The following is a 24,600-nucleotide window of genomic DNA, read 5'->3' as shown; positions in this document are numbered from 1 at the left end:
TTGCTTCTTTTTATGTCCTTGGTCTCCAAATATTATTAATATTTATAATACAAAAATATCTAAAGAGATTTTTGTTGTTTTGTATAAAATGTTAACTCATTAACATTGAGTAAAAGAAAGACATGAAAAAGTATGATTCGATTTTTTTTAATTCTGTAAACATTTCCTAAAGTCATATATGTACCACTTCCTGGTATTCTTTTATATTTAGATAGCACTTATACACTGGTTTCCCTTCGGATCATATAAATCTTTTGCCTTTTTTATATTTAGATAGCACAGTGGTTAAGAGTGTGGTGGTCTGGAGCTAGACTGCCTCTGCTACTTAATACTGTGTGACCTTGGGCAAGACACTTAACCTTTCTGCCTAGTTTCCTCATCTGTAAAATAGGAATAATAATACATTCCTCATAGAGCATATACAAGGATTCAATGAGTTAATACATATATAAAATCCTTGAAACACTAGTGCCTGCACTTTTAAGTTTTCAGTTTTTAGGTATACTAGTAGTAGCAGTAGCAAGCAGTAGCAGTAGTAGTACTACTGTTATTCCAATTCTGTCACCACCATCATTTGTGTTGATTATATAGTAAACTTTTTTTAGACTCTTTGTTAAAAATAAGTAAATAAAAATGTTGTACTTAGAGTCCATTGACCTAAAAATTGTTTTGCTACCACTTACTAGCTTTCTGACCTTCAACATTTAACTGAACCTTAATGGGCCTCAGTAAAACATATTAATAATATTTTTCTTGTCAGGTGATCTGTTGATCTCTAAAATGTTACCAGAAATCATGCATTTCCAGAAATTATGGTCTCACTATGGAACTAAGAGAGAAAAAAAACTGATGATGCTCAGCCTCCCCACTTCCCTCTTTCCCACCCTGCTCTCTCTGTGCATTTTCCTTCCTTCAAAACATAGTTTCTGAGATGAAGTCACGTCAGAGTTTAAGCATTTTAACATTTGTAAGGGTTATTCTCATTTTGATCTTCATGCTCTACCCTCCTCCTAGTCTTGGCTTTTCTTCCCCCTAAAACTGAACTAATAAAAGGAATTTCTAAAATTTTCTAAATTTTATGTGAAAATAAAATTAGGGACAAGCGAAATTGTTTTCTTTTAAACCCTATGCATATGTTCATTTGTGTCTCCTGTTGGATACTTTCCTAACACCTTGTATATTATATGTCTTTAGTATGAAACTATTGCCTCATTTGGGTGTCCAACCTTTTGGTGTCTCTTGGCCATACTGGAAGAAGAGTTGTCTTGGGCCACACATTAAATACACAAACATTATGAAAATTGATGAGCAAAAAAAAAGGTTTTAAGTAAATTTGCAATTTTGCATTGGGCTGCATGTGGCCCACAGGCTGTGGGCTGGACACCCCTGCCTAGCTTCCCTACTAGATCAGGTCCCTCAGTGACTGTTTATAGTGACTAGCAAATGACTTCTATGAATCTTAGATTAACTTAGAATTAGGTTTGTCTTAATTGTTGATATGGGTCCATGATTATTCTGATCTTGAGTTAATGATGCACTTGATACTCTGGTAATATCAGCTTCTACTTTAGATGTAATGCTGCTTTTGAATTACGTTGTCATTCAGTCAAACTTAAAAATACTTAAAATTTATTAAAAAGTTGCTAACTTTCTTTTTGATAAAGTAGAAAAGAGTAATTATTTTGTGAATTTTCTCACTTTAGGAAATAGTGAAAATGTAAAACTGGAGGTAGAAATATGAGACTCTAAGAAAGAATTTTAAAATGTTCCACTTTGGTATCGGAACCACACGGTCTTGAGGTTGGAGGAAACACGTTTTTTTTGCAAGATGTGGAACCATGCATTTTGGGGGAGAACCACGTAATTTTGGGGCTCCCTTCACCATGCAGTTTAGGAAGCTGGAAACCAAGATGTAGCAGCAATGCAGAACTCTCTCTTAGCAGTTTGGAAGAATGCAGGAAAGACATTGTGGGAAGGAAAGGGGTGAAAGGATTGTTGCTGGTGAGCCATGAGAAGGTGCCACGTGGGTTTGTATTAAGAACTGGAGATCCTGGCGACACAGCTGAAGGTGCTGGGAACCATTACTGGGAAGAACCAGGGGCTACCTGAGCCACAGACTTCTATTTCTTTTCCTCAGATACGGGGACATATTGGTGAAAATATTGCTGCATGGAATATCTGAGACTTTCCTGCCTACATTCTCCTGAAAGACTTTTATGGTGTCATGACTTAATTTAAGTCCTTTATCCACCTTGAATTTATTTTTGTGTATGGTGTAAGTTGGTGGTCGAGTTTTATTTTTTTAGGGAGACAAACAACCCAATTAAAAAATGGGCAAAGGACCTGAACAGACACTTCTCCAAGGAGGACATACAGAGGGCCCAGAGACATATGAAAAGATGCTCAGCATCACTAGCTATCAGAGAGATGCAAATTAAAACCACAATGAGATACCACTTCATACCAGTCAGAATGGCCAACATAAACAAATCTGCAAACAACAGGTGTTGGAGAGGTTGTGGAAAGGGAACCCTAGTGCACTGTTGGTGGGAATACAGACTGGTGAAGCCACTGTGGAAAACAGTATCTAATTGCCTCAGAAAACTAAAAATGGAACTACCTTTTGACCCAGCAATACCACTGGTGGGATTATACCCTAAGAATCCTGAAACACCAATTCAAAAGAACCTACACACCCCAATGTTCATAGCAGCACAATTTACGATAGCCGAGTGCTGGAAGCAACCTAAACGCCCATCAACAAATGAATGGCTCGAAAAACTATGGTACATTTACACAATGGAATACTAGGCAGCAGTAAAAAAGAAGGAATTCTTACCTTTTGCAACAGCATGGATGGAACTGGAGAGCATTATGCTAAGTGAAACAAGCCAAGCGGTGAAAGAGATATACGATCTTACCTATGATCTCACATATGATCTTACCTATAAGTGAAACCTAATCAACAAAACAAGCAATCAAAACACAACCAGAGACGTTGAAATAAAGAACAATTTGACAGTAATCAGAGAGGAGGGTGGAGAGGGGTAATTGGGGGGGGGGGTGTCAAGGAGCACGTATGAAGGACACATGGACAAAGCCAAACGGGATGGGTTTGAGGGTGGGAGGTGGGGATGGGGGTGGTGAAAATGTAGACAATTGTACTTGAACAACAATAAAAAAATAATAAAATTAAAAAGGAAAAATAAATGTTCCACTTTGTGGTGAAGTTATTTTATATTCCTTCTTTCCCTGAAAGCAGTGGGGTCGGGGGGATGTCCTAGGAGAACAGAATGAGATAGTGTAGCAGGAAAGAATGAAAATGAAGCTCAACTATTCCCAAGGGTTGTTAATCCTTGAATTAGTAGTTGGTTTTCTTTTTATTATTCTCATCAAGCTAGAGTTATGAATTCTTGTCAATTCTGGTACCTACAGACATTTTTATATGCAGTATTGATAATTTTGACATCAACAGATAAAAAAACTTTTTTACATTATTTGGCTGTTTCTTGAGGGGTTGGATGGCACCGCTACCATGAAACATCAATATGTACTATATGTAAATGATTAGAGCTAATCTACACTTTTCTACCCTCCATTCCTAATACAGTGTATTTTCAGAGTGACAAAATTCTCTAATTCTTCTATCAATATCATTCACTGGAACTTGAGATCATATATTTAGTTAGTTTTGTTAAGAATCTCCACTTGAATGTCCCACAGGTACCTCAGAACTAAAAATCCAAACCTGAACTCATCTTTTTCCCCCTCCCCCTCTCTGTCTTGCCCACAAAGGTCTCACCTTAATATACATGGTACCATCACCCATTGGATTGTGCAGACTAATATTCCTGGCTCCATCCTGATCTCCGCTCCCACTCATATATATATTCAGTCACCAAGTTTAATGAATTTAACTTGTGACTAAACCTCAAATCTACACCATTTGTCCATTTCTATTACCATAGTTCATTTCAAGCCATGTTTATCTCAGTTATATATAAGTGCCATAATCTCCTAAATGATTTCCCAGTGCCATCATACATTTTCAACCATTTTTACACTGTTTAGGTAATCTTCCTAAAACACAAATCAAAATTTGTCACTGTTCTATTTAAAACTCATTGGCTATCCTTGGCCTTCAAGATAAAAAATCTAAATTCTTTAGATTCTCTAGATTCTTCAAAGTGTTTATAGTACCCTTTATAATCTGGCCTCTGCTACATGATTCAACCATACAGAGCAACTTACAGTTCCTTGAGACCTGTGTTGGAGGTGAACACCTTCAGATCCACACACGCTACTACTCCTGCTTGACTAACTCCCAGTTGTTGTTCATCTCAGCTTGGGCTTTCTTGAAGAAATCTTCACTCAGATGCCAGTATCATCTAAGATTGGATTAGATGTTCCCGTATGTTCCCATATTACCTTCTGTTTATTACTATTGCAATATGTGACATACTGTATTACTATTGACTGTATTATGTCTCTCCCAGGCTCTTGGAGGGCAAATACAATATTGTTTGGTTGTTCTGTTTATCTCATACAGTGTGTGGCACATTCATTCTTTTACTCTTTATTCATTGAGTATGTATTTGTTAAACACACTTTAAAGCAATTTAGAATGAATTTGTTTAAATTTGAAGCCTTATTTGAGATTCCAGTATAGTTCTTCATAATATCAGAGATTTAGCTTCTAAAGACTATTCAGTGGTCAGTATAAACAAATTTTCTTTGACCAATCTTAAATAATCCTTGTAGTTCATGTTGTGGTGAAAATTCAGCAGAAGTGTGTATGCATAAGTGCATGTGTGTATTAATAATAACTGAATACGTTAATGGAAATACAGAACAGTCTCCTGGATAATTAAATTTTTTAAAGTGTATAACTATATAACAATTAGAAGCGTCTGATCACAAGTCAGGCTTTTATAAAGCAGATTTTTAAAATGACTTCTGGAAACCCCACCTTAAAATCTTGTAAGTAAATCTTTAAAGTAAAATATTTAAGCTTTTAGTAAAATATTTAAATGTAAAATAAATGTTTGTCTTGATTTCAGTTCATTTGTGAATATTTTTAGTAGTTGGGAAAAGGTTGTGGTAGTTCCCAGCTGTGTTAGAAACAGTTGCCAAGTGTGGTTCTTTACACCGTGAGACTGGGAGCTGTTTCTAAGCACAGTTACTAGCACAGATTTGCCTAAGTTTCCAGTCTGATCTGTAGTTATGGGTAAGTAATATGGAATATGTATATTTGGGGGCGGGTAAAACTTCTGTAAATTAAATTCCATAAACTACCCTCTAACTTCAGATTACTCTATACCCTAATGTGTATAGACTTTAAGCCTCAGCCAGTCAGTAGTATAGTCTTTTGTGAATCTTTAAGATAGGTATAAAGGTATGTAAAAATTAAGGTATCCTGTAGCCTCAGAATGTGTAGAATTAAGTGTCCTCTTTTGTTGAAATGAATCCTAATATAAATTTTCAATGCTATTGAATATCAAAGATTTCAAAAAAAAATTTTTTTTTGTCAAGGAAGCATGGTTTTATTCTCCAGAAGCCTTTGCTTTCCACTGTAGTTCCTAGTAATAATGAAAACTCTAGTGTGTTTTTATAGAATTTATAGTCAAATCTAAAATAAATTTTGGCATATGTATATATGTGTATAATATCCATTTAAAGTACGTGGTACTTTTTATTTAAGGGGATCGATAAGAATTTAATAACTATGTGTGTGCATGTATAGTCAGTCCATTTAGGGTAGCCAGTAGCCACATGTGGCTATTGAGCATTTGAAATATGTCTTGTCTGAATTTTAGGCATGCTGTGTTAAAAATACATAGCGATTTCAAAAATTTAGTAGGAAAAAATATATCTCATGATTTTATATTAATTACATGTTGAATTTATATAGGTTGAGTTAAATTATATTAAAATTTATTTAGCTACTAAAAACTTAAAAATTACAAAATATGGCTCACATCCTGTTTTTATTGGAGATACCTGGTCTAGAACATTTTTCCCAACTGAAAATTAATTTTTCTATAACTTATGGTTGAAATTGAATATTTTGATGTTCAGTTATTTTTATTAGTCATGAATTAGTTTGACATCTAAATATTAGCATTCTAATATTACATGTAAAAGTGAAAGCTATAAAGTTCAAATTTTTAATAAAACATTATTTCAAGGGCTTGTTTATAGACTTTGCTGTTGGAACAAGACATAAGTAATACTTCATCATTTCTCGATTCTTGGTTTGGAGCCAAATAAGCTATCATTGATTATTTAACAGATATTTTCTGTTCACTTCATATGTACCAAATCGATCTTGGGGAACACTTTTCCATAATTTTGTAAAGGAACAAAAAATCATGTATGTACATACATGTAATTGAATTTGTGGACTTAGAGGTAGGTAGAAGTGAAGTAGTTCCTGTCTGGGTTTTTGCTTTCTGTAAAGTAGTTTGTAAGTCATCACAACCCACCACTACTGGTGTTTTCTGGGGAAAATTCTTTGAATTGAGTAAAATTAAATGGCCTTCATAGATGAGAATCAACATTTAAATACTTGGGTCAGAAAAAGATAAATACTATATGATTTCATTCATATATGGAATCTAATGAACAAACTGAACTAACAAGCAAAATAGAGACACACTCAGAGATAGCAAACTGACAACTCTGGGGGTGAGGGGTCAGGAGAGGGAGGGATCCAGCAAACAAGAAAAAGGACTCCTGGGCATGGACAATAGTGTGGTGATTGTGGGGGGGAGGGGTGAGTGGAAGTGGAAGAGGGTACAAGAGAGATAAATGGTAATGGGAAAAATAACAACTAAAAAGTCAAAAATAAATAAATACTTATTGGGCAATGAGCTAGACTCTGAGGAAGAATATAAAAGAGGGAGGGGCCTTGCCCTCGGAGCTTATGATTTTATTAGGAAAATAAGGCATATACCAAAATGGTAAATAACAACAAAATGGTAAATAAGGCAGCTATGGTATGGTAAAGAATGTATGGTGTATATATACAGTACTCTACAGGAGTTCAAACGATGAGAACACTAATGACTAGAGATTTTATTTAACTTTTTTCTTTGCTTCTTACAAGTGATCTTTTCAGAATGACCCTTTTGTAAAAACCTTCTAGCATAGTACCTTACAGTCAGTGGTAACTTACTATGAGAACTGTATGGAAATTTAGCACAGATTCTTTACCTCAGCACAAATAAGAGTTTGATACAACTATTTTATAACTGAGCTTTGAATTCTTTAGAACAGTTTTTATGAATGGGAAGTTGAGGTTACTGTGACATTACGAGATTCAAATCATGTAGCTTCATGTATTTGGTGGGAACTTCAGTTTATAGCTGAATTAACCAACACCTTCTCTTTCCTGCTATTACCTCTGAATTCCTTACTTTTCAATCTTTAATACTTGTTGTGTTGATGGTGAGAAGGAAAAGAGAATTCTGAGGTGGGTGGGTATCTAATAATAATGTCTATAGATTTTAAACAGGAGTTGGAGGGGGGTGAGAGAAAGGGTTGAATGGGATGAAAAGTTTGAGAATGTACTTTGGAGTGTTGTAGAAACTGACTGGCTCACTGACTGACTACTCGCAGCATGATAAACCAAGCTGATAGAGATATCACCCCCACATGCATACACACTACAAATATAGAAATGTAAAGCAAAACGAGCAAAACTGTAAGTGCATAGCTAAACTCTTAAGGAAAGAAAGAAGTGAAGGAAATTCCCACTCGCAGGAATGAGAGAAATCAAAGCAGTGAAAGAGAGGTGATACTGCTGTATAAAATAGCACAAAGACCGTTAGGTCCTGATTATATGTCCTAGTGGATCTGGGGTGGAATTTTAGTGCACATACAGGGATAGGAAATGGGGCCTTGGACCTTGCCAAAATACAGCTAGCACTAAAACTGCGGCATACAGCCTAGAACCTGAAGCAATGTCTCTAATTGTGCTTAGATTTTAAAAAGTGTCCAATTATAAAACAATCTAAAAGAATACAAAATAAGTGTATAAAATGATTAAAAGAATAAAAAAGGAAATGAAGTGTAGTAAAGTGATAGACCAGTATTTAAAAAAAAAAACCTTGGAAAAGAAACCCAAAGCAACTTTGAAGTTAAAAGTGTAATCATAGAAATTGGTGTTTGATGGGTCAAATAGATTATTAGACAGATATTCTTGCTTTGGCTGAAAAGAAAAGAAAATTTAGAAATAAGTGACTAAGAAGAACTAAACTTAAAATGGCAATGACCTGAAAGTAAAAGGTGAAAATACAGGGTTAAAAAAGTGCTAGGCTGATATAAAACAAAACTAAAAATTGTTAGGAAAATATTATCAGCCGAAAACAGATTTTTAAGTTAAAAGCATTATTAAGCATAATGATGAAAAGAGTAATTCACCAGGAAGAAATAGTAATCTTGAACCTGTATTTCCAAATAACATCAAAGTATAATAAAAGCAAAAATGTACATACTAAAAATAAATGGACTACCTACAGATAAAGTGGGAAGTTTTATAGGAAATTTCCTTCAAAGGACAAAAGACAAATGAAACCACCATTGCTGCCACCACCAACAAAAGTAAAAGTATAGAATATTTGAACACACAATTAACAGACTTGATATTTTAGATATATTTATACTTTACTGTAAAAAACAACGTAGATGTCTCTTTCAAGCACCATGAAACACTTACCGAAATGTAACCACATGTTAAACTACAAAGGAATGACGCCACAAATACCCAGGCATGTCACATTGGCTGTATTTTCCGACTACATTGTAGTACATAGAAAACTTATCCAAGTTTTGTTTAAAAGTAATGTTAATAGAATATTATTTAAATGAAATAATTGCTAAAACATTTATTGAACACTTAATGTGAGCCAGGCATAATGCGGACAGGTGTTTTGCATATGTTATTTTTATATCCTTTCAACAGCCAGGTACTGTTATCTTTAATAGTTGAGAAAATTTAGGCTTAAAAATGTTAATTTGCCCAAGAACTGCTCTTAGAAAAACCCGTTTTTTAACGGTATGCCCTTAAAATCCCTCATCTTTTAAAAACCCTCTGTTATAAAATATAGCCAAGTTAAGAAACTCACATAAAAGAAATACATAGCTTATTCCATTATTAAAGTTTACAATTATTACTAAGATTGGTATTGTAATACCAACAGGTCAATAAATAGAACTTTGCCAACCACTGTGGAAGCCTTTTACGTGCTCCACTCCAGTCATAATCCTGTCCTTCCCACAAAAAGCATTTATATGATAATCATTTTCTGGCTTTCTTGAAAGATTTTATTTGTTTGTTTGTTTGTTTGCTCGCTTGTTTCAGAGAGAGGGGAAGGTAGGGAAATAGGGAGAAGGAGGGAGAGACGACAGACCTTGTCGTCTCTCACACACAACCCAACTAAGGACCAGGCCAGCATCCCAGGCACATGCCCTGCCCCACGAACTGAACTGGTACCTCTTAGCTCTGCAGGAAGATGCTCAAACAACTGAGTCATGCCAGCCAGGGCCATTTTTTCACCTTTTAAAAATTTTAATAACAAAGTGTACATTATTAAATAGTATGCATTAGTTTTGCTAATTTTTCTCCTGTTTTTACCATGCAATTTATTTGTTGATAAAACGGTATAGTTTGACCTTGTAGAGTTTCTTACAGGCTTGATCAGATTCAAATTTAGTATTTTTGTCAAAACTTCATAGGTAGTGGCATGTTCTTTCATCAGGAAGTATATAATGTCTGATTGTTGTTCTTTTTTTGTGATATTATGGAACTATTGGTATTCAGTGGTTAAATCCAGTTTTTATTTCTACTTTTCTTATTTATTGCTAGACTGTTTCTGTAGAGAAGGTTCTCCTCATCTCATACTTGGTTACCTGTTTCATTTGATATGAGGAAAGAAAAATACATATGTGATTATTTTTCAATTTTCAAAATGATGAGTTGGTTTTCACTAGCATCTTTGAAAGTAACCTTTTTTTTTAAGGATCTTTATAAACGCACGGATTTAAACATATATCTTTTAGTTCATTCCAGTTCTTTATTGTGCTCAAATTATTCTACCTTTAGCCAATGGTTGGCTCCCTACCGTCATGGAGTTTATATTTTAGTAAATATATACACATGTAAGAATATGTATATATAGCCTGAAACCACACACACACTAAACACATTGTTCTGTATATTCCCATTCTTAAACTTAATATATTAAAGATAGTTTCTTACCCATCTATATAAAACTGCTTTATATTTTGTCATGACCACATAATAGTCTGTTATATAGCTAGACCATAATTTATTTAACAAACCCTTATTGAACATTTGATTGTTATCTTTTAGTTCTAGAAACAATATGCAGTAAAAATCTTGGTGCATACTACTTTGCCCACATGTGTGGATAAAGCTGCAAAATCAGTTCCTTAAAATGGAATTGCTAAGTAATATTAGCTTTTGCCAAATTGCTCTTCTTAGAGCAATTATGAACTTTTTCCTTCATGTTATCCTTTCATAATACTAGTATGTGATCAAACTTTTGGTCTTTGATAATTGCTATATAAAAAATATTTCATAGTTTCTATTAGAACACTTCATGTCTAGTTTCTTAATTCTGAATTGCCCTTGCCTTGGCCCAAATTTCTATTGAATTATTGGTCTTTTCCTATTGATTTGTAGACACTCAGATATAAGGAAATTACTCTTTTGTGACATGTGTTGCAGGTATTTTTTTTCCTAATAGTGTTGCCTCTTTTGACTATTCATGGTGTTTATTTTCTAAGTTGAGCTTTTAAATTTTTTATATATTACTCAAATGTATTAGCTCTTTTTATAACAATCCAAACTTAGAGAAGAGTTAGTGGTACAGAACAAAGTTTATTCTCCTGATCCTTGCCAGAGTAAGTTGACAGCCTGTTGTCCTGTCACCTCCTAATTTTTTTGTCTGTATTTCCTACAAACAAGGGTATTCTCCTAAATAACCATACTATGGCTATGAAAATCAGAAAATTAATATCAACACATTACTGTCTTCTAATCATTAGACCTCCATTGAAGTTTCAATATTGGTCCTAATAGCAACCTGTTAGCAAAAGGACCCAGTTCAGAACCACATGTTGCCATTTATTTGCCGTGTCTCTTCAGTATCTGCTGTATCTCTTTAGTATACTTCAGTCTGGAGTAGTTCCTCAGATTTTCCTTGACTTCTATGACTTTGACAATTTCGAGGATGATTCAAAACAAAGAACAAATTTGGCTTTCTGATGTTTCCCCGCACTTAGATTTAGGTTATGCGTGTTTTTTAGGAATATCATAGATGTGATGCAGTGATCTGGTATGCTATCAAGTGACACACTATTTCAGTTTGTCCTATTAATGATAATGATCACTTGATTAAGGCACTGTCTGATTGGCATCTCTATCATAGTTACTGTTTTTCCCTTTCTACTGAAGTTTTTGTGGGGAAGGTATTTTAAACATCCCATTCCTTATCGAACTTCCAATTTCTTTATGTATTTATTTATAGCAGTATGAGTTTATGGGTTGCTGTTCACTTAGTGTGTTAATCCCTTTACTATCATGAATTTTGATGCTCCAACATAATTTTGTTAGTGGGTGATCATTCGGGCCTATGTCTGTGGTTTTTTGCCATGTCTTCATCATTCTTTAAGCACTTTCTGTATCTACCACAAGATACTCCAGGCTCATCTTATATTTCCTCCAACTTGGAATCAGCCATTTCTCCAAGGAGACTACTGTAATTTGCCGTGTGTAATGCACCCTGGGTATAATGCACACCCATGTTTTTGTGTGCATTACACACAGGATTATTATGCCCATTATTATACCCATGGTATGTAATCATTATACCCATGTATAATGCTCATCCTTATTTTTCCCTAAAAAATTTGGGCAAAAAAGTGTGCATTATAGATATACCGTAAAGTACAGTATTTCTTCTATAGAAGGTGTTATTCAGAAACCAAGCTCCAAATGTTACTCATGCTCATTGGTATTGGAATGTCACTGCTTCTAGGCTCACTCTCAGTGGACACAGCTAAGGAACATATATGCATACATGCATCCAAACATTTATGTTTACATTTATTTCTGTAACTATTAAAAATCATGAGTTCCATGTTGATACCTTCAATTCTGGTCTAACAACATGGAGTTTATTCTAGTTTTCTCTCTTTTTATATTTTAACTCTCTTGTCTGACTGAAAGTATCTGGCTTCCATTATCTTACATAATTATTTGATCAATTCCTTTACTGCACGTAACCAGTCTTCCAGGTCTACCATCCCCTCTGCTGTGCGATAACTCTTCTCTCCTTGCTCTGTCTTACTCTTCATTCTAAGCTACCCTGCCCTCCATGCAGACTTTCTTCTTTCTCCTCTTTTGAGTTCCAGTACACTGTGCCAGACCACACTCTGTGTGGACACTCTTTTCATCCTGCATGGTATCTTGATATCCCATACCAGGCTGTCCCTCCTGATGGACATCCTCCTTTCCCCACTTCAACTCTGACATACCTCACCAGACTGTCCTTCCCCATCCCTCTTGGGCAAGCCCCTCATCAAGTGAACATCCTTCTCACCTTTTTAATGCCTTCCAACTTTTGTATTATAACCTTAAAGGAGCTTCTCTACTTTAACATTATAAAAAATACTATTTTTGTTTTTCTTCTAATAATTTTGTTTCCTTTTTTATATTTAAATATATGGCATATTTTGGGATCTATTTTGAAATAAGAAATACAGTAGGAAACCAATATTTCTTTCAGATGGTTATTATCCAGTTAGCTTGAATTTTATATAAAAGTTACATTACCCCCCCCCAAATTTAGGTTTTTTAGAAGTTTATGGTTTTCATAGAGATTTTTTCAGTGTCATTTTTTATATTGCTTTTGTTTATAACAGATGATGATGTACCTGCAGATATGGTTGCAGAAGAATCAGGTCCTGGTGCACAAAACAGTCCTTACCAACTTCGTAGAAAAACTCTTTTGCCGAAAAGAACAGCGTGTCCTACAAAGAGCAGTATGGAGGTAAATTAAATGTAACTGCTTTTCTTTTTGTAATGAAAGAATTGTTAGGAAACAAACAAAAAAAGGAATGTCATCATTTTTTAGAAGTAATGATTTTGTATGGTAAAAATATTTGCTTGGTTTTCATTTTGTTTTTGAAGGGTGCCTCAACTTCAGCTACAGAAAACTTTGGTCATCGTGCAAAACGTGCAAGAGTATCTGGAAAATCACAAGATCTGGCAGGTATTTCTTATGGGAAAACTAAGGGATATGGTCCAATAATTATTTTTAAATTCTGTTTGATACCAAAATTATTTAAATTAAATATACTTTAGTATTACATTTGGGATTGAGAAAGTGATTATTATAGAATAAATGTGAAACAGCTCTGGCCTCTCACTCTGTGACTTTGTTATATTATAAAAATACCTTTTATATATTTATTTTCACCAGTTTCCAAAATGGTACATAATAGCTAAAAGAGAATACTTAAGTCAAGATAAAAGAAAATAAATGTGTCATCTATGAAAGGAAAGTGTTTATAAAATGATTGTCATCACAAAATAAAAGCTATTCATTAGATAAAATGAAAATGATACTTTTTCTTTTTAAACATTTATTATTTTTTAGAGAGAGGGGAAGGGAGGGAGAAAGAGAGTCTCTGGAGAGAAGCATCAATGTGTGGTTACCTTTCACACACCCCCTACTGGGGACCTGGCCTGCAACCCAGGCATGTGCCCTGACTAGGAATTGAACCCGTGACCCTTTGGTTCACAGGCTGGCACTCAATCCACCGAGCCACACCAGCCAGGGCAAAATGATGCTTTTTTAAAAATGGGAAAAGTCATTGCTAACATTATAAGTAGTAGACTGTTTATATTTTATTTTCTAATCTCTTTATAGCAGCACCTGCTGAACAGTATCTTCAGGAGAAACTGCCAGATGAAGTAGTTCTAAAAATCTTCTCTTACTTGCTGGAACAGGATCTTTGTAGAGCAGCTTGTGTGTGTAAACGCTTCAGTGAGCTTGCCAATGATCCAATTTTGTGGTAAGTGAAAATTTATTTATTACCTTGAGATATATTATTTGCTACCCAAAATACTAAAGATGATAGAGAAGGTGAAGTGTAAGTTGGTGATTACAATTAAATTGGAACAAAATTAGATTGCTTATAAATTCTAAGTTACCTGTTTATCACAAATGTGAGGTGTCAACTTAGTATATATAAAATAATAAATGAAGTACTTTCTCCACTGTGTATCAGTTAATACCAACTGTGTGATTGTGTGAAATGTTTGTTATTTAATTGCTTTTTAAAATCAGAACTAAGTCTAATTTAAAACAGCAGATATTTAGTGAGAATGTGGGTTTTATACATCACTTTTGGAAAATACTTGGACAGTTGTATTCATAGCCACTTCTGAAAATTCCACTTCTGAAATTTTTTTTTTTGCCTTCTGTACATAATTTTTATAATGGCATAGTTAATAATGAGGAGAAATTAGAAATTATGTCTAGCAATAAGGAAATGGACTAAGTGAACACAAAGTAATGTCTTCTTGGGGAGGATTGAGGTATAGTCATGAACAGTGACCTTTACAGTTTATAATAGCATGGGGAAATGGTATGTTATAAAAAAGTGAAAAGAGCAGAATACAAAATTTTGTTTTTGTGTGCTATATAAATCACAACTGTAATATATAAAACTAACCGTAGATTAAAAGACTGGAAGGTGATATAGTAAACCATTAATGAATATATTGAAAGTATAGGTTATCTCCTTTCTTTATACATTTCTATATTTTGCAACAGCTTGTATGGTGCTAAGGGTAAACTATTTTGAGTCCTCGAATAATTTTTTGTAATTATTTAAAAGACATTTTATGAAGAACTCTTCAATTTCCTACCCACCTTCAGGAAACGATTATATATGGAAGTATTTGAATATACCCGCCCTATGATGCATCCTGAACCTGGCAAATTCTACCAGATTAATCCAGAAGAATATGAACATCCAAATCCTTGGAAAGAGAGTTTCCAGCAGTTGGTATGATGTATAAATTTAAAAATTGGTTTATATATATTATATATTTGTAAATAAAATTTCCTTTTTAAAAAATTTAAACTGACGCAGGGAAATATTTCTATTGTCATGCAAACCTTTCTTGTGAACCTTGTGAAAACAGGGAATGTTCCAGGTATTCCATGACTTACTGAGATAAAACATTTTGCCACACTCATAACAACAGGTATAATGACCCTGATGAAGTAATAGATAACTACAGAGGAACATGTATCACTGGACAAAGACAGACAATTAACCAGACAGCAAATAAAATTAAGTTTTTAAAAAATTTTAATCTCAAGATTAGGTTTCAAGCCAGTGACCATTTATCAACCAACAAAATATTCTACAATTTTACTAATGACATTTATTAATGATTTAAACAGTGGCAGTAACATCAGTAGCCTGAGAGCAGTTATACTTTCTATGGATCTGTTTGAACTTTTATTTAAATTATTAGTGTTCAGTAGTTGTTTTAAAGTTTCACATTTAGCTTAGTTTCATATAGTCCTTTACTAATGGTTTTCAGCTAAGGTGCTTTTGCTCCATAAGGGACATTTGACAACTTCTGGAGACATTTTTATTTGTCACAACTGGAGAAGAGTATGCTACTGGTAGCTAATGGGTAGAGACCAGGAATGCTGCTAAATGTTCTACAATGCACAGGACAGCCCTCAAAACAAAAAACTGTCCCATGGTATCAGTAGTGCTGAGATTGAGAAACCTTGTTTTTTCTTAATGGATATTACTAAGTCATAAGCTGTTCCAGATTTTATATTGCACTATGCAAAAGAAAATTAGTTGCAGTAATTGATCATTTTTTAAGTATTCACACAAGCATACTAAATTAATTTAGAATATGATTTTGTTTTGTTTTGTTTTTACATTTAGTATAAAGGTGCACATGTAAAGCCAGGATTTGCTGAACATTTCTACAGTAACCCTGCAAGATATAAAGGAAGAGAAAATATGTTGGTGAGTTTGATGTGTGTTTTTATAGGACTTAAAATGGTAATCTTTTAGTTCTATACTGACACTTTTTATTTTTTATTTTTTTTAGTATTATGATACAATTGAAGATGCCCTTGGTGGGGTACAAGAAGCTCATTTTGATGGACTTATCTTTGTTCATTCGGGAATATATACTGATGAATGGATATATATTGAATCTCCAATTACTATGATTGGTGCAGGTATTTTGAAATGCACTGTTATCAGAATTTTAATATTTTACTTACATAATGGGTTTATTAAATGTTAGTGACTTAAAATTTAGGTGAACCTTGATAATACCTTAATGGGAGGAAAAAATAAGAATTAAATATCATGCATATTTTATAATGACAAATGAAAATACGGACTTCAGAAATTATGGAGGTTAGCTATTTATTTTTAAGATATATATGTTTCTTGATGTCAATGCTTGGTTCAACTGCCTTAAGTTTTTCATTAAGGAAAAACAAATGTTTGTTTTATCTTAAGTAGTTTTGTACTATATAAAAGCTGTCTTTAGCTTGAGATTCTGTGAATAAATGTAATAAAATATGTGTTGAGCACTGATCAGTCATTTGAAGACTCAATGCTATCTCTGATTTTTTAAAGGATATACAGGGGTGTCAAACTCATTTTCACCATGGGCCATATCAGCCTCTTGGTTGCCTTCAAAGGGCTGAAATAATTCTAGGACTGTATAAATCTAAGTACTCCCCCTTTGAAGGCAACTGCAAGGCTGGTGTGGCCCCCCGGTGAAAATGAGTTTGACACCCTGATGCGGTATATAGACCATTTTAAGATGGCTTGTTCATAAAATTTGCATTTGCTGCCCCTTCTTCCCTCACCCATTTCCACCATAAAAAAGGGGGTAGGAGGTGCAGAAAATTTCTGCCTAGGGATTTTCATTACTTTCTAAAGGCCAGTTTTAGAAATAAGTTTAAATAAAGAGATTTCTTTCAATAGTAAATATTATTTGTAGCTGAATATTATTAGAAGTATTATTATACATGGATTTAAGTATGATAATTAAATAATATCTACCTTAAATATGACTGCCTTTAGTAAAAGCCAGTTAAACAGTTATCAGTAAAATGAGTATTTGTCCTCCCTACTCAATATTAATGATTTTTAAAAGTTCTCTGTTAAAAAAAGATACTCACCTTAGAAATAATAAAGTGTTCTACTGTATTACTATTTTGTAGCAAAGTATTTGTACTGTATTTTTTAAAGTATATTTTTTAAAATTTTTTTTTAATTTCTATTTCATCTGTCTAATAAAGGTAATATGCTCTAAATATCTTCTCCACAGCACCTGGAAAAGTAGCAGACAAAGTTATAATTGAAAACACTAGAGATTCAACCTTTGTTTTTATGGAAGGTTCTGAAGATGCTTATGTTGGATATATGACAATAAGGGTAAGAAACTTTTAAGATTTAAAATAATGTTAAGATTTAACTTTTAAGATTTCAAATCATTAAAGCAGTGATTGTTTAGTTAACAAAATTTCTGTTTTTTAGTTTAACCCTGATGACAAATCTGCTCAACACCACAATGCACACCACTGCTTAGAAATTACAGTAAATTGTAGTCCTATTATTGATCACTGTATCATCCGAAGTACATGTACAGGTTAGTGTTTCCTTTATGTTTTATTATAAAATGAATCACTATGTTGTTGCCCAATAGGTTTTTAAATAAATTTGGGTTTTTTTACAGTTGGCTCTGCAGTATGTGTTAGTGGTCAAGGAGCATGTCCCACTATCAAGCACTGTAATATCAGCGACTGTGAAAATGTTGGACTTTATATAACAGATCATGCCCAGGTATTTTTTTTAATCTTGTGCTTTTATTCTTTTAAAATATTTTTTGAGGCTTAAATAATGTTTATTTCTGATTAATTGTTATAGGGAATATATGAGGATAATGAAATTTCCAATAATGCTTTAGCTGGGATTTGGGTTAAAAATCATGGAAACCCAATTATTAGACGGAATCATATTCATCATGGACGTGATGTTGGTGTGTTCACATTTGATCATGGCATGGTAAGAACATTTATTCTATTAAGAATAAAATTAAGAAAAGCTTTTCTATTAAGAAAAACTGACCTCAAATCAGTTAAATTTCAAATAGATTTCAACATTTTATAACCACCAAACTATCTGAATTGCAGGGTATAGGTTTAAGAGAGATTTCATTTCAGCATTACATTTTAAAATCAATATGCAATATTTATTCTGTACATTCATGGATCTCATTCTATAATCATATAGAAAAGATGGAGTCCATAGGGAATTGATATGACATTTGAGAGGATTAAATGTCTGATCTAGTAGTTCTCAAATGTAAGTTTGTATAAAAATCACCCACACATTATAAATCAGAATTTTCAAGGATCAGGCCCAGGATATGCATTTTTAATAAGCATCATAAGTAAGTTTAATACAGGTTGTTTGTAGACTGTACTTTGAGAAGTAATGGTTTTATCATTAGTTTGACTTCCATTTTACTCCTGTTTAAAAATTTTTTTAACTGGCAGAACTTTTAGTAAGAGATACAGTGATAATATATAAATTCTAAAACTTACGCAACAGTTAACTAGGCATCTTTATGGATGATATGTTTTAAGTACTACTATATATATCATTTTACACAATTTTCTAGAGACAGACTTTTTAAGCTCTTAGGCTACTGTTTAAAATATGTTCTTGGGTGTCTATTCAGGTATTATTTTCATTTAATGTCTAATTTTCATTGAGGTAATTTTCAAGTCCTAATACAACATTTTCTGATGAGTCAGAGATGGGAGAGGGGGAGGTGAAGTTTTGTTGGTATAGTATGACATTAGTCACGCAACTTGGGAATGTTGGATTCACATACACAAATCAGTTAGCAAAGGAAATTCTTTTTTTTTCATCATTTGCAGAACTCTTTTTTTTAAAACTGAACTAGACTATGAGGAGTATACCCTTTTATCAAGTTCTGATTAGATAGACCTAAATAATTTCAGACTATCAATTCATCATTATTCCTGGGATAGCTGTAACCTGAGAAAAACAATTTGTTTACAACTTGGGTTGTAGCATGGGCTGGTTGATAAGAAAGCAGAGTGGAGATGACCATTTGCCCTTCTCCAGCTGGAATAAAGATACTGACATTTTTCCCTGGCTGGTGTGGCTTAGTGGATTGAGCTGAGCCCCAGCCTGTGAACCGAAAGGTCACTAGTTCAATCCCCGGTCAGGGCACATACCTGGGTTTTGGGCCAGTTCCCCAGTTAGGGGCTTGCAAGAGGCAAAGAGTTGATGTTTCTCTCCCTCTCTTTCCCCCTTCCTTCCCCTCTCTCTAAAACTAAAGATACATTTTGTTGCAAACTGTAGGTGTTTTCTCCAAGGAGGTGGGAATTGGGAAGTCTGGGCAAAGGCGTGGAGGATGGGCTATAGTTCCTAAATGGTCTCTTATTTTGTAATGGAACTATTCTATACTACAATTTCTTTGCCTGTGGTGCCTTTACACTGCCCCAGAGTTACATACATTAAAGTATCAAATTTATGCTTGCCACTATTTTCATTCACAAATGATTCGAGGTACCAAGATAATTTTAACCTGAGTAATTTCCTCATTTTTAAAATACCTATCCTGATGATTACGTACTAAAGTTCATAATTATTTATATACATCCCTGACACAATTCATTTTTTATAACTTTTTAAAAATATATTTTATTGATTATGCTATTAACAGTTGTCCCACCCTGGCTGGTGTGGCTCAGTGAATTGAGCACCGGCCCATGAACCAAAGGGTCACTGGTTCAATTCCCAGTCAGGGCACATGCCTGGGTTACAGGCCAGGTCTCCAGTAGCAGGCACATGAGAGGCAACCACACATTGAAGTTTCTCTCCCTCTTTTTCTCCCTCCCTTCCCCTTTGTCTAAAAATAAAAAAAAAAAATCTTTTTTAAAAAAATCCCAATTTTTTCCCCTTTGGTCCCCTCCACGCATTACCACCCTTCCCTCCAGAAATCCCCCCTTAGTTCATGTCCATGGGTGGTACATGTAAGTTCTTGGGCTTCTCCATTTCCTATACTATTCTTAACATCCCCCTGTCTATTTTGTATCTACCAGTTATGCTTTTTAATCCCTGAACCATTTCCCCCAATCCTCTCCCTTTTGCCTCCCTTCCCCCTCCCAGTTGATAACCCTCCAAGTGATCTCCATATCTATGGTTCTATTCCTGTTCTGTTTTGTTTCTTTTGTTTGCTTTTTAGATTCAGTTGTTGATAGTTGCGATTTGTTGCCATTTTAATGCTCATAATTTTGATCTTTTTCTTTTATTTCCCTTTAACATTTCATGTAATAATGGCTTGGCAATGATGGACTCCTTTAGCTTTACCTTGTCTGGGAAGCACTTTATCTGCCCTTCCATTCTGAATGCTAGCTTTGCTGGATAGAGTAATCTAGGTTGTAAGTCCTTTCTTTTCATCACTTTGAATACTTTCTGCCAATCCCTTCTTGCCTGTAAGGTTTCTTTTGAGAAACCAGCTGGTAGTCCTATGGGAACTCTTTTGTAGGTAACTCTCTGCGTTTCTCTTACTGCTTTTAAGATTCTCTTTATCTGTAACTTTTGGCATTTTAATTATGATGTGTCTTGGTGTGGTCCTCTTTGGGTCCAACTTGTTTGGGACTCTGTGTGCTTCCTGGACTTGTATGTCTATTTCCTTCACCAAATTAAGGAAGTTTTTCTTTCATTATTTTTTCAAATACGTTTTCAATGTCTTACTCTTCCTCTTCAGGCATACCTATGATTCAGATGTTGGTACATTTGGAGATGACTGAGAGGTTTCTTGTACTATTCTTTTTTGAATTGTTTCTTCTTGCTGTTCTGGATGAATGCTTAGTTCTTCCTTGTGTTACAAATCATTGATTTAAATCCCAGCTTCCTCCCCTTTCACTGTTGGTTCCCTGTAGATTTTTCTTTATTTCACTTGGTGTAATCTTCATTTCTTCCTTTATGTTGTTGCCATATTCAGTGAGTTCTTTGAGCATCCTAATCCACCAGTGTTTTGAACTCTGCATCTTATAGGTTGGTTATCTCCAATTTGTTTAGTTCTTTTTCTGGGATTTTGTTCTTACGTTCATTTGGGCTGTATTTCTCTGTCTCCTCAATTTGGCAGCCTCCCTGTGTTTGTTTCTATGTATCAGGTAGAGCTGCTTTGACTCCCTGTCTTAGTAGCATGGCCTATTGTAGAAAAGGCACCTGTAAATTGTGTGGGGGTGGAGCCTTAAGTAATTGCCAGAGTTGGGGGAACATGCTTTTCAACACTTTTTGGTTCTGTGTTGGGAGAGGGCTTGGAAAGGGGATAATGCCACTGCCTGGCTTCTGAAGGTTTGCCTGGCTCTCGCCCCTTTCCAGTCACTTCACCCACTTCCTATATGCAACTGGCACCCTTCAAGCTGTTGCTGGTGCTGAATCCCAGCGTGGTTGGGTTTGCGTAAGTTCTAAGACCATGCAGAGTCTCCTAAAAATGCGGCAGTTTCTTCTGCTGCCCCAACCCCTACTGGTGTTTACAGCCAGAAGTTATGGGGAGTTATCTTTCCAGCTGTGCTGTCTGTCTTGGGGCTGGGGTTGCTCTCTCCCAAGGTATCTCTCCTGATTTTTATCTACCACATGTGAATGTGGGAATGCCCATTCCACCGCCGCATCTCCCTGCCTCTCCACCTGTCTCCACGTCTCTTCCCTTCCTGTCCCTCTGGGTGAATTTGCTTATTTAAATCCTTGTCAGACTCCCATACAGTTCATTTCTCTGACAGTTCTGGGTGTTACTTGTTTTGAGGTAGCTGTGATTCTGTTTGTGGTTGCATGAGGAGGCAAAGCGTGTCTACCTATGCCTTCATCTTGACCAAAAGTCTTTTTTATAACTTTTTTTAACAACTCTAGGCATTAAGAATTAATAGAGACTTTTAAGGGAAGGATCAAAATAAATATATCTTGGGACTACCATATGTTTTAGTATAGCAGCACAGTCCTTTAAAGTCCTTTGGTAAAATATTCTTCCATTCCAAGTATGACAGGTCCCTGAATAACATTTTCTTATAATGTTGATGAGAAAAAAGCATTCTAGGCTGGGTCCACTGTCTATATGGAGTTTGCACAAAATATTCTCCCCTTATCTGCACGCATTTTTCTCCTGGTACTCTGGTTTCCTTCCACATTCCAAAGATGTTCACATTAGGTTAATTGGTGTCCAAATTACGAGTGTGCCCTCATGCCTGGATTGCAGGCCAAGTACCCAGTTAGGGGCATGTGAGAAGCAGCCGATCCATGTTTCCCTCCCTCTCTTTCTCCCTCCTGTCCTCTCTCTCTCTGGAAATAAATAAATAAAATGTTTGAAAATATATTTTATTTATTTCCAGAGAGAGGGGATGGGAGGGAGGAAAGAGGGAGAGCAACATCAATATGTTGTTGCCTCTTGTGTACTCCCAAATGGGGACCTGGCCCACAGCCCAGCATGTGCCCTGACTAGGAATCAAACTGGCAACCCTTTGGTTCGCAGGCTGGCACTCAATCCACTGAGCCACACCAGCCAGGGCATAAATAAAATCTTTAATTAAAAAAAATCATGTATGTGCCCTGAGATGGAAGCACATCCTGTCCAGGTTTGGTTCCTCCTTGTTCCATGAGCTACAGATAGGCTCCAGCCACCTGTGACTGTGAACTGGAATAAGCAGGTTGGAAAATAATTATCCTATATTTATTAATCTTCCTTAAATGTATGTGTTGCTCACCTTTACTTCAATGTCTGATGTGTTTTGTGTCTTTATTTAGAAATTTGGTGATGTTTTTGTGACCAAAAATACATATAGGAACTTACCATATTTTGCTATGTATAATGCTCATCCTATTTTTTCCCTCAAAAATTTGCACAAAAAAGTGTGCATTATACATCACAAAATACAGTAACTTGCTTATTTCAAGTATCTGATGGTTAAATTGGTTCCTTTGTGCATTGTTTTGTTTAAAATTGAAGTTTCCAAGAACCCATCAACCAACCACTTTAAGTGAGGACTTAATTATATTTTTTTGCTTGTCTTTGTGTTGCAGCCCATGTTTGGTAGGATGACACCACTAAAGATAACCTTTTTTAAAATTTGACTTTTCTATAGAACTTCAGAGAATAACAAAATAAACAGTTGAACTATTTTTTGTATTGTCCTCTTCCAATATATCCTATTTAATTATATAATTTTTTTGTTCTGAAATAGTTTTTCCTTGTCTATGACATACTTAGAATTTCAATTTCCTTATTCATAAGAATTAATTATAGAAGACTGTCTACACCCTGGCTGGTGTGGCTCAGTGGATTAAGTGCCAGCCTGTGAACTGAAAGTTCACCAGTTTGATTCCTGGTCAGGGCACATGCTCTAAAGTTGGGAGTGTGTGAGCGGCAATTGATTGAAGTTTCTCTTGCGCATTAATGTTTCTCTCCATCTCTTTCACCCTCCCTTCCCCTCTCTCTAAAAATAAATAAAAACTTTTTAAAAATAAGTATGTTCTTTTATTTCTGTTCCATATGTTACTTTCTTTCCTATTACTTAAATTGTTGTTCTTTTCCTTTAAGATTTGTATGATTTCTTTAAATCTGTGTTCTTCACTGTCTCCATACCTTTGTCTCTTTTTCTGTTTTGTTTCCAGTTGGTTTTTGTCTGTAATTTTTAAATGTATTTTTGTTTTATGGAATCCTCCTAATGTACATAATGAATCCCCACGTGCCCATCCTCCACCTTCAACAACTATCATCAATTCATGGCCAACTTTGTTTCATCAGTACCTCCTCACTCTTTAATTCTCCTCTTTATTCTCTGGATTATTTTTAAGTAAATCCTGACATCATTATCCCATCTGTAAATATTTTAACATGTATCTTTAAAAGATAAGGATTCTTTCTTTTTTCTATGTTTCACATAATCACAATGCCAATCTCACTACTGAAAATAATTTTTCTGTCAATGTTCACAGTTCTCTAATTATCTCTGTTTAATATTAAATATATTACAGAGTGTTATTTTATTCAATAAAATTAAAATGACATAACACCAAATTAGTATAAAATTTTTGAGACATTCTAAATTTATGAATTTAACTTATGACACATGGACAGATGACAGATTCTCTATGCTAAAACCTGGCTGTCCTCTCTCCTCTCACTTTACTTTGGATAGTCTTCCTTAGATAGGAAACTTAAGTTTTATAGGACAGAAATTGCATATGATGTAGTGGGTTTTCTTCTTCAGATTTACTTCTTGTGCCTATTTCTATGAAAATAATTCTCTGTTTCCTTCTCCTGTGTTCTGTTCATGCCACTAGATTTCATCACTTTAGTAGATCATTAGGTAGGCTTATTAGAACCTTCAGTTACTTAGGAGAAACTACCTTGCTGAAGGTTTTTAAGGTAACATTTGTGCTCTTAGCACCTTGCTCTTCCTTATC

General features: G+C 34.7%; 1 protein-coding gene across 2 annotated transcripts in view; it reads left to right on the top strand.

The window, feature by feature from the left end:
• FBXO11 (F-box protein 11) overlaps positions 1-24,600 on the top strand; it is an 84,453-nt gene that overhangs the window by 45,951 nt on the left and 13,902 nt on the right. The window contains exons 2-11 of one of the 2 annotated variants that reach the window (XM_053925348.2): positions 12,952-13,079; positions 13,220-13,301; positions 13,962-14,106; positions 14,976-15,105; positions 16,015-16,098; positions 16,184-16,316; positions 17,426-17,532; positions 17,635-17,746; positions 17,834-17,940; positions 18,025-18,162. In XM_053925348.2, coding sequence (XP_053781323.1) covers positions 12,952-13,079; positions 13,220-13,301; positions 13,962-14,106; positions 14,976-15,105; positions 16,015-16,098; positions 16,184-16,316; positions 17,426-17,532; positions 17,635-17,746; positions 17,834-17,940; positions 18,025-18,162 — 1,166 coding nt within the window. The remainder of the gene's footprint in view (positions 1-12,951; positions 13,080-13,219; positions 13,302-13,961; positions 14,107-14,975; positions 15,106-16,014; positions 16,099-16,183; positions 16,317-17,425; positions 17,533-17,634; positions 17,747-17,833; positions 17,941-18,024; positions 18,163-24,600) is intronic. The other variant, XM_053925347.2, reaches the window with a different exon arrangement.

This window comes from Desmodus rotundus, chromosome 5 (genome assembly GCF_022682495.2).
Source record: "Desmodus rotundus isolate HL8 chromosome 5, HLdesRot8A.1, whole genome shotgun sequence".
NCBI lineage: Eukaryota > Metazoa > Chordata > Mammalia > Chiroptera > Phyllostomidae > Desmodus > Desmodus rotundus.
This window is presented reverse-complemented; position numbering and strand designations above follow the sequence as displayed.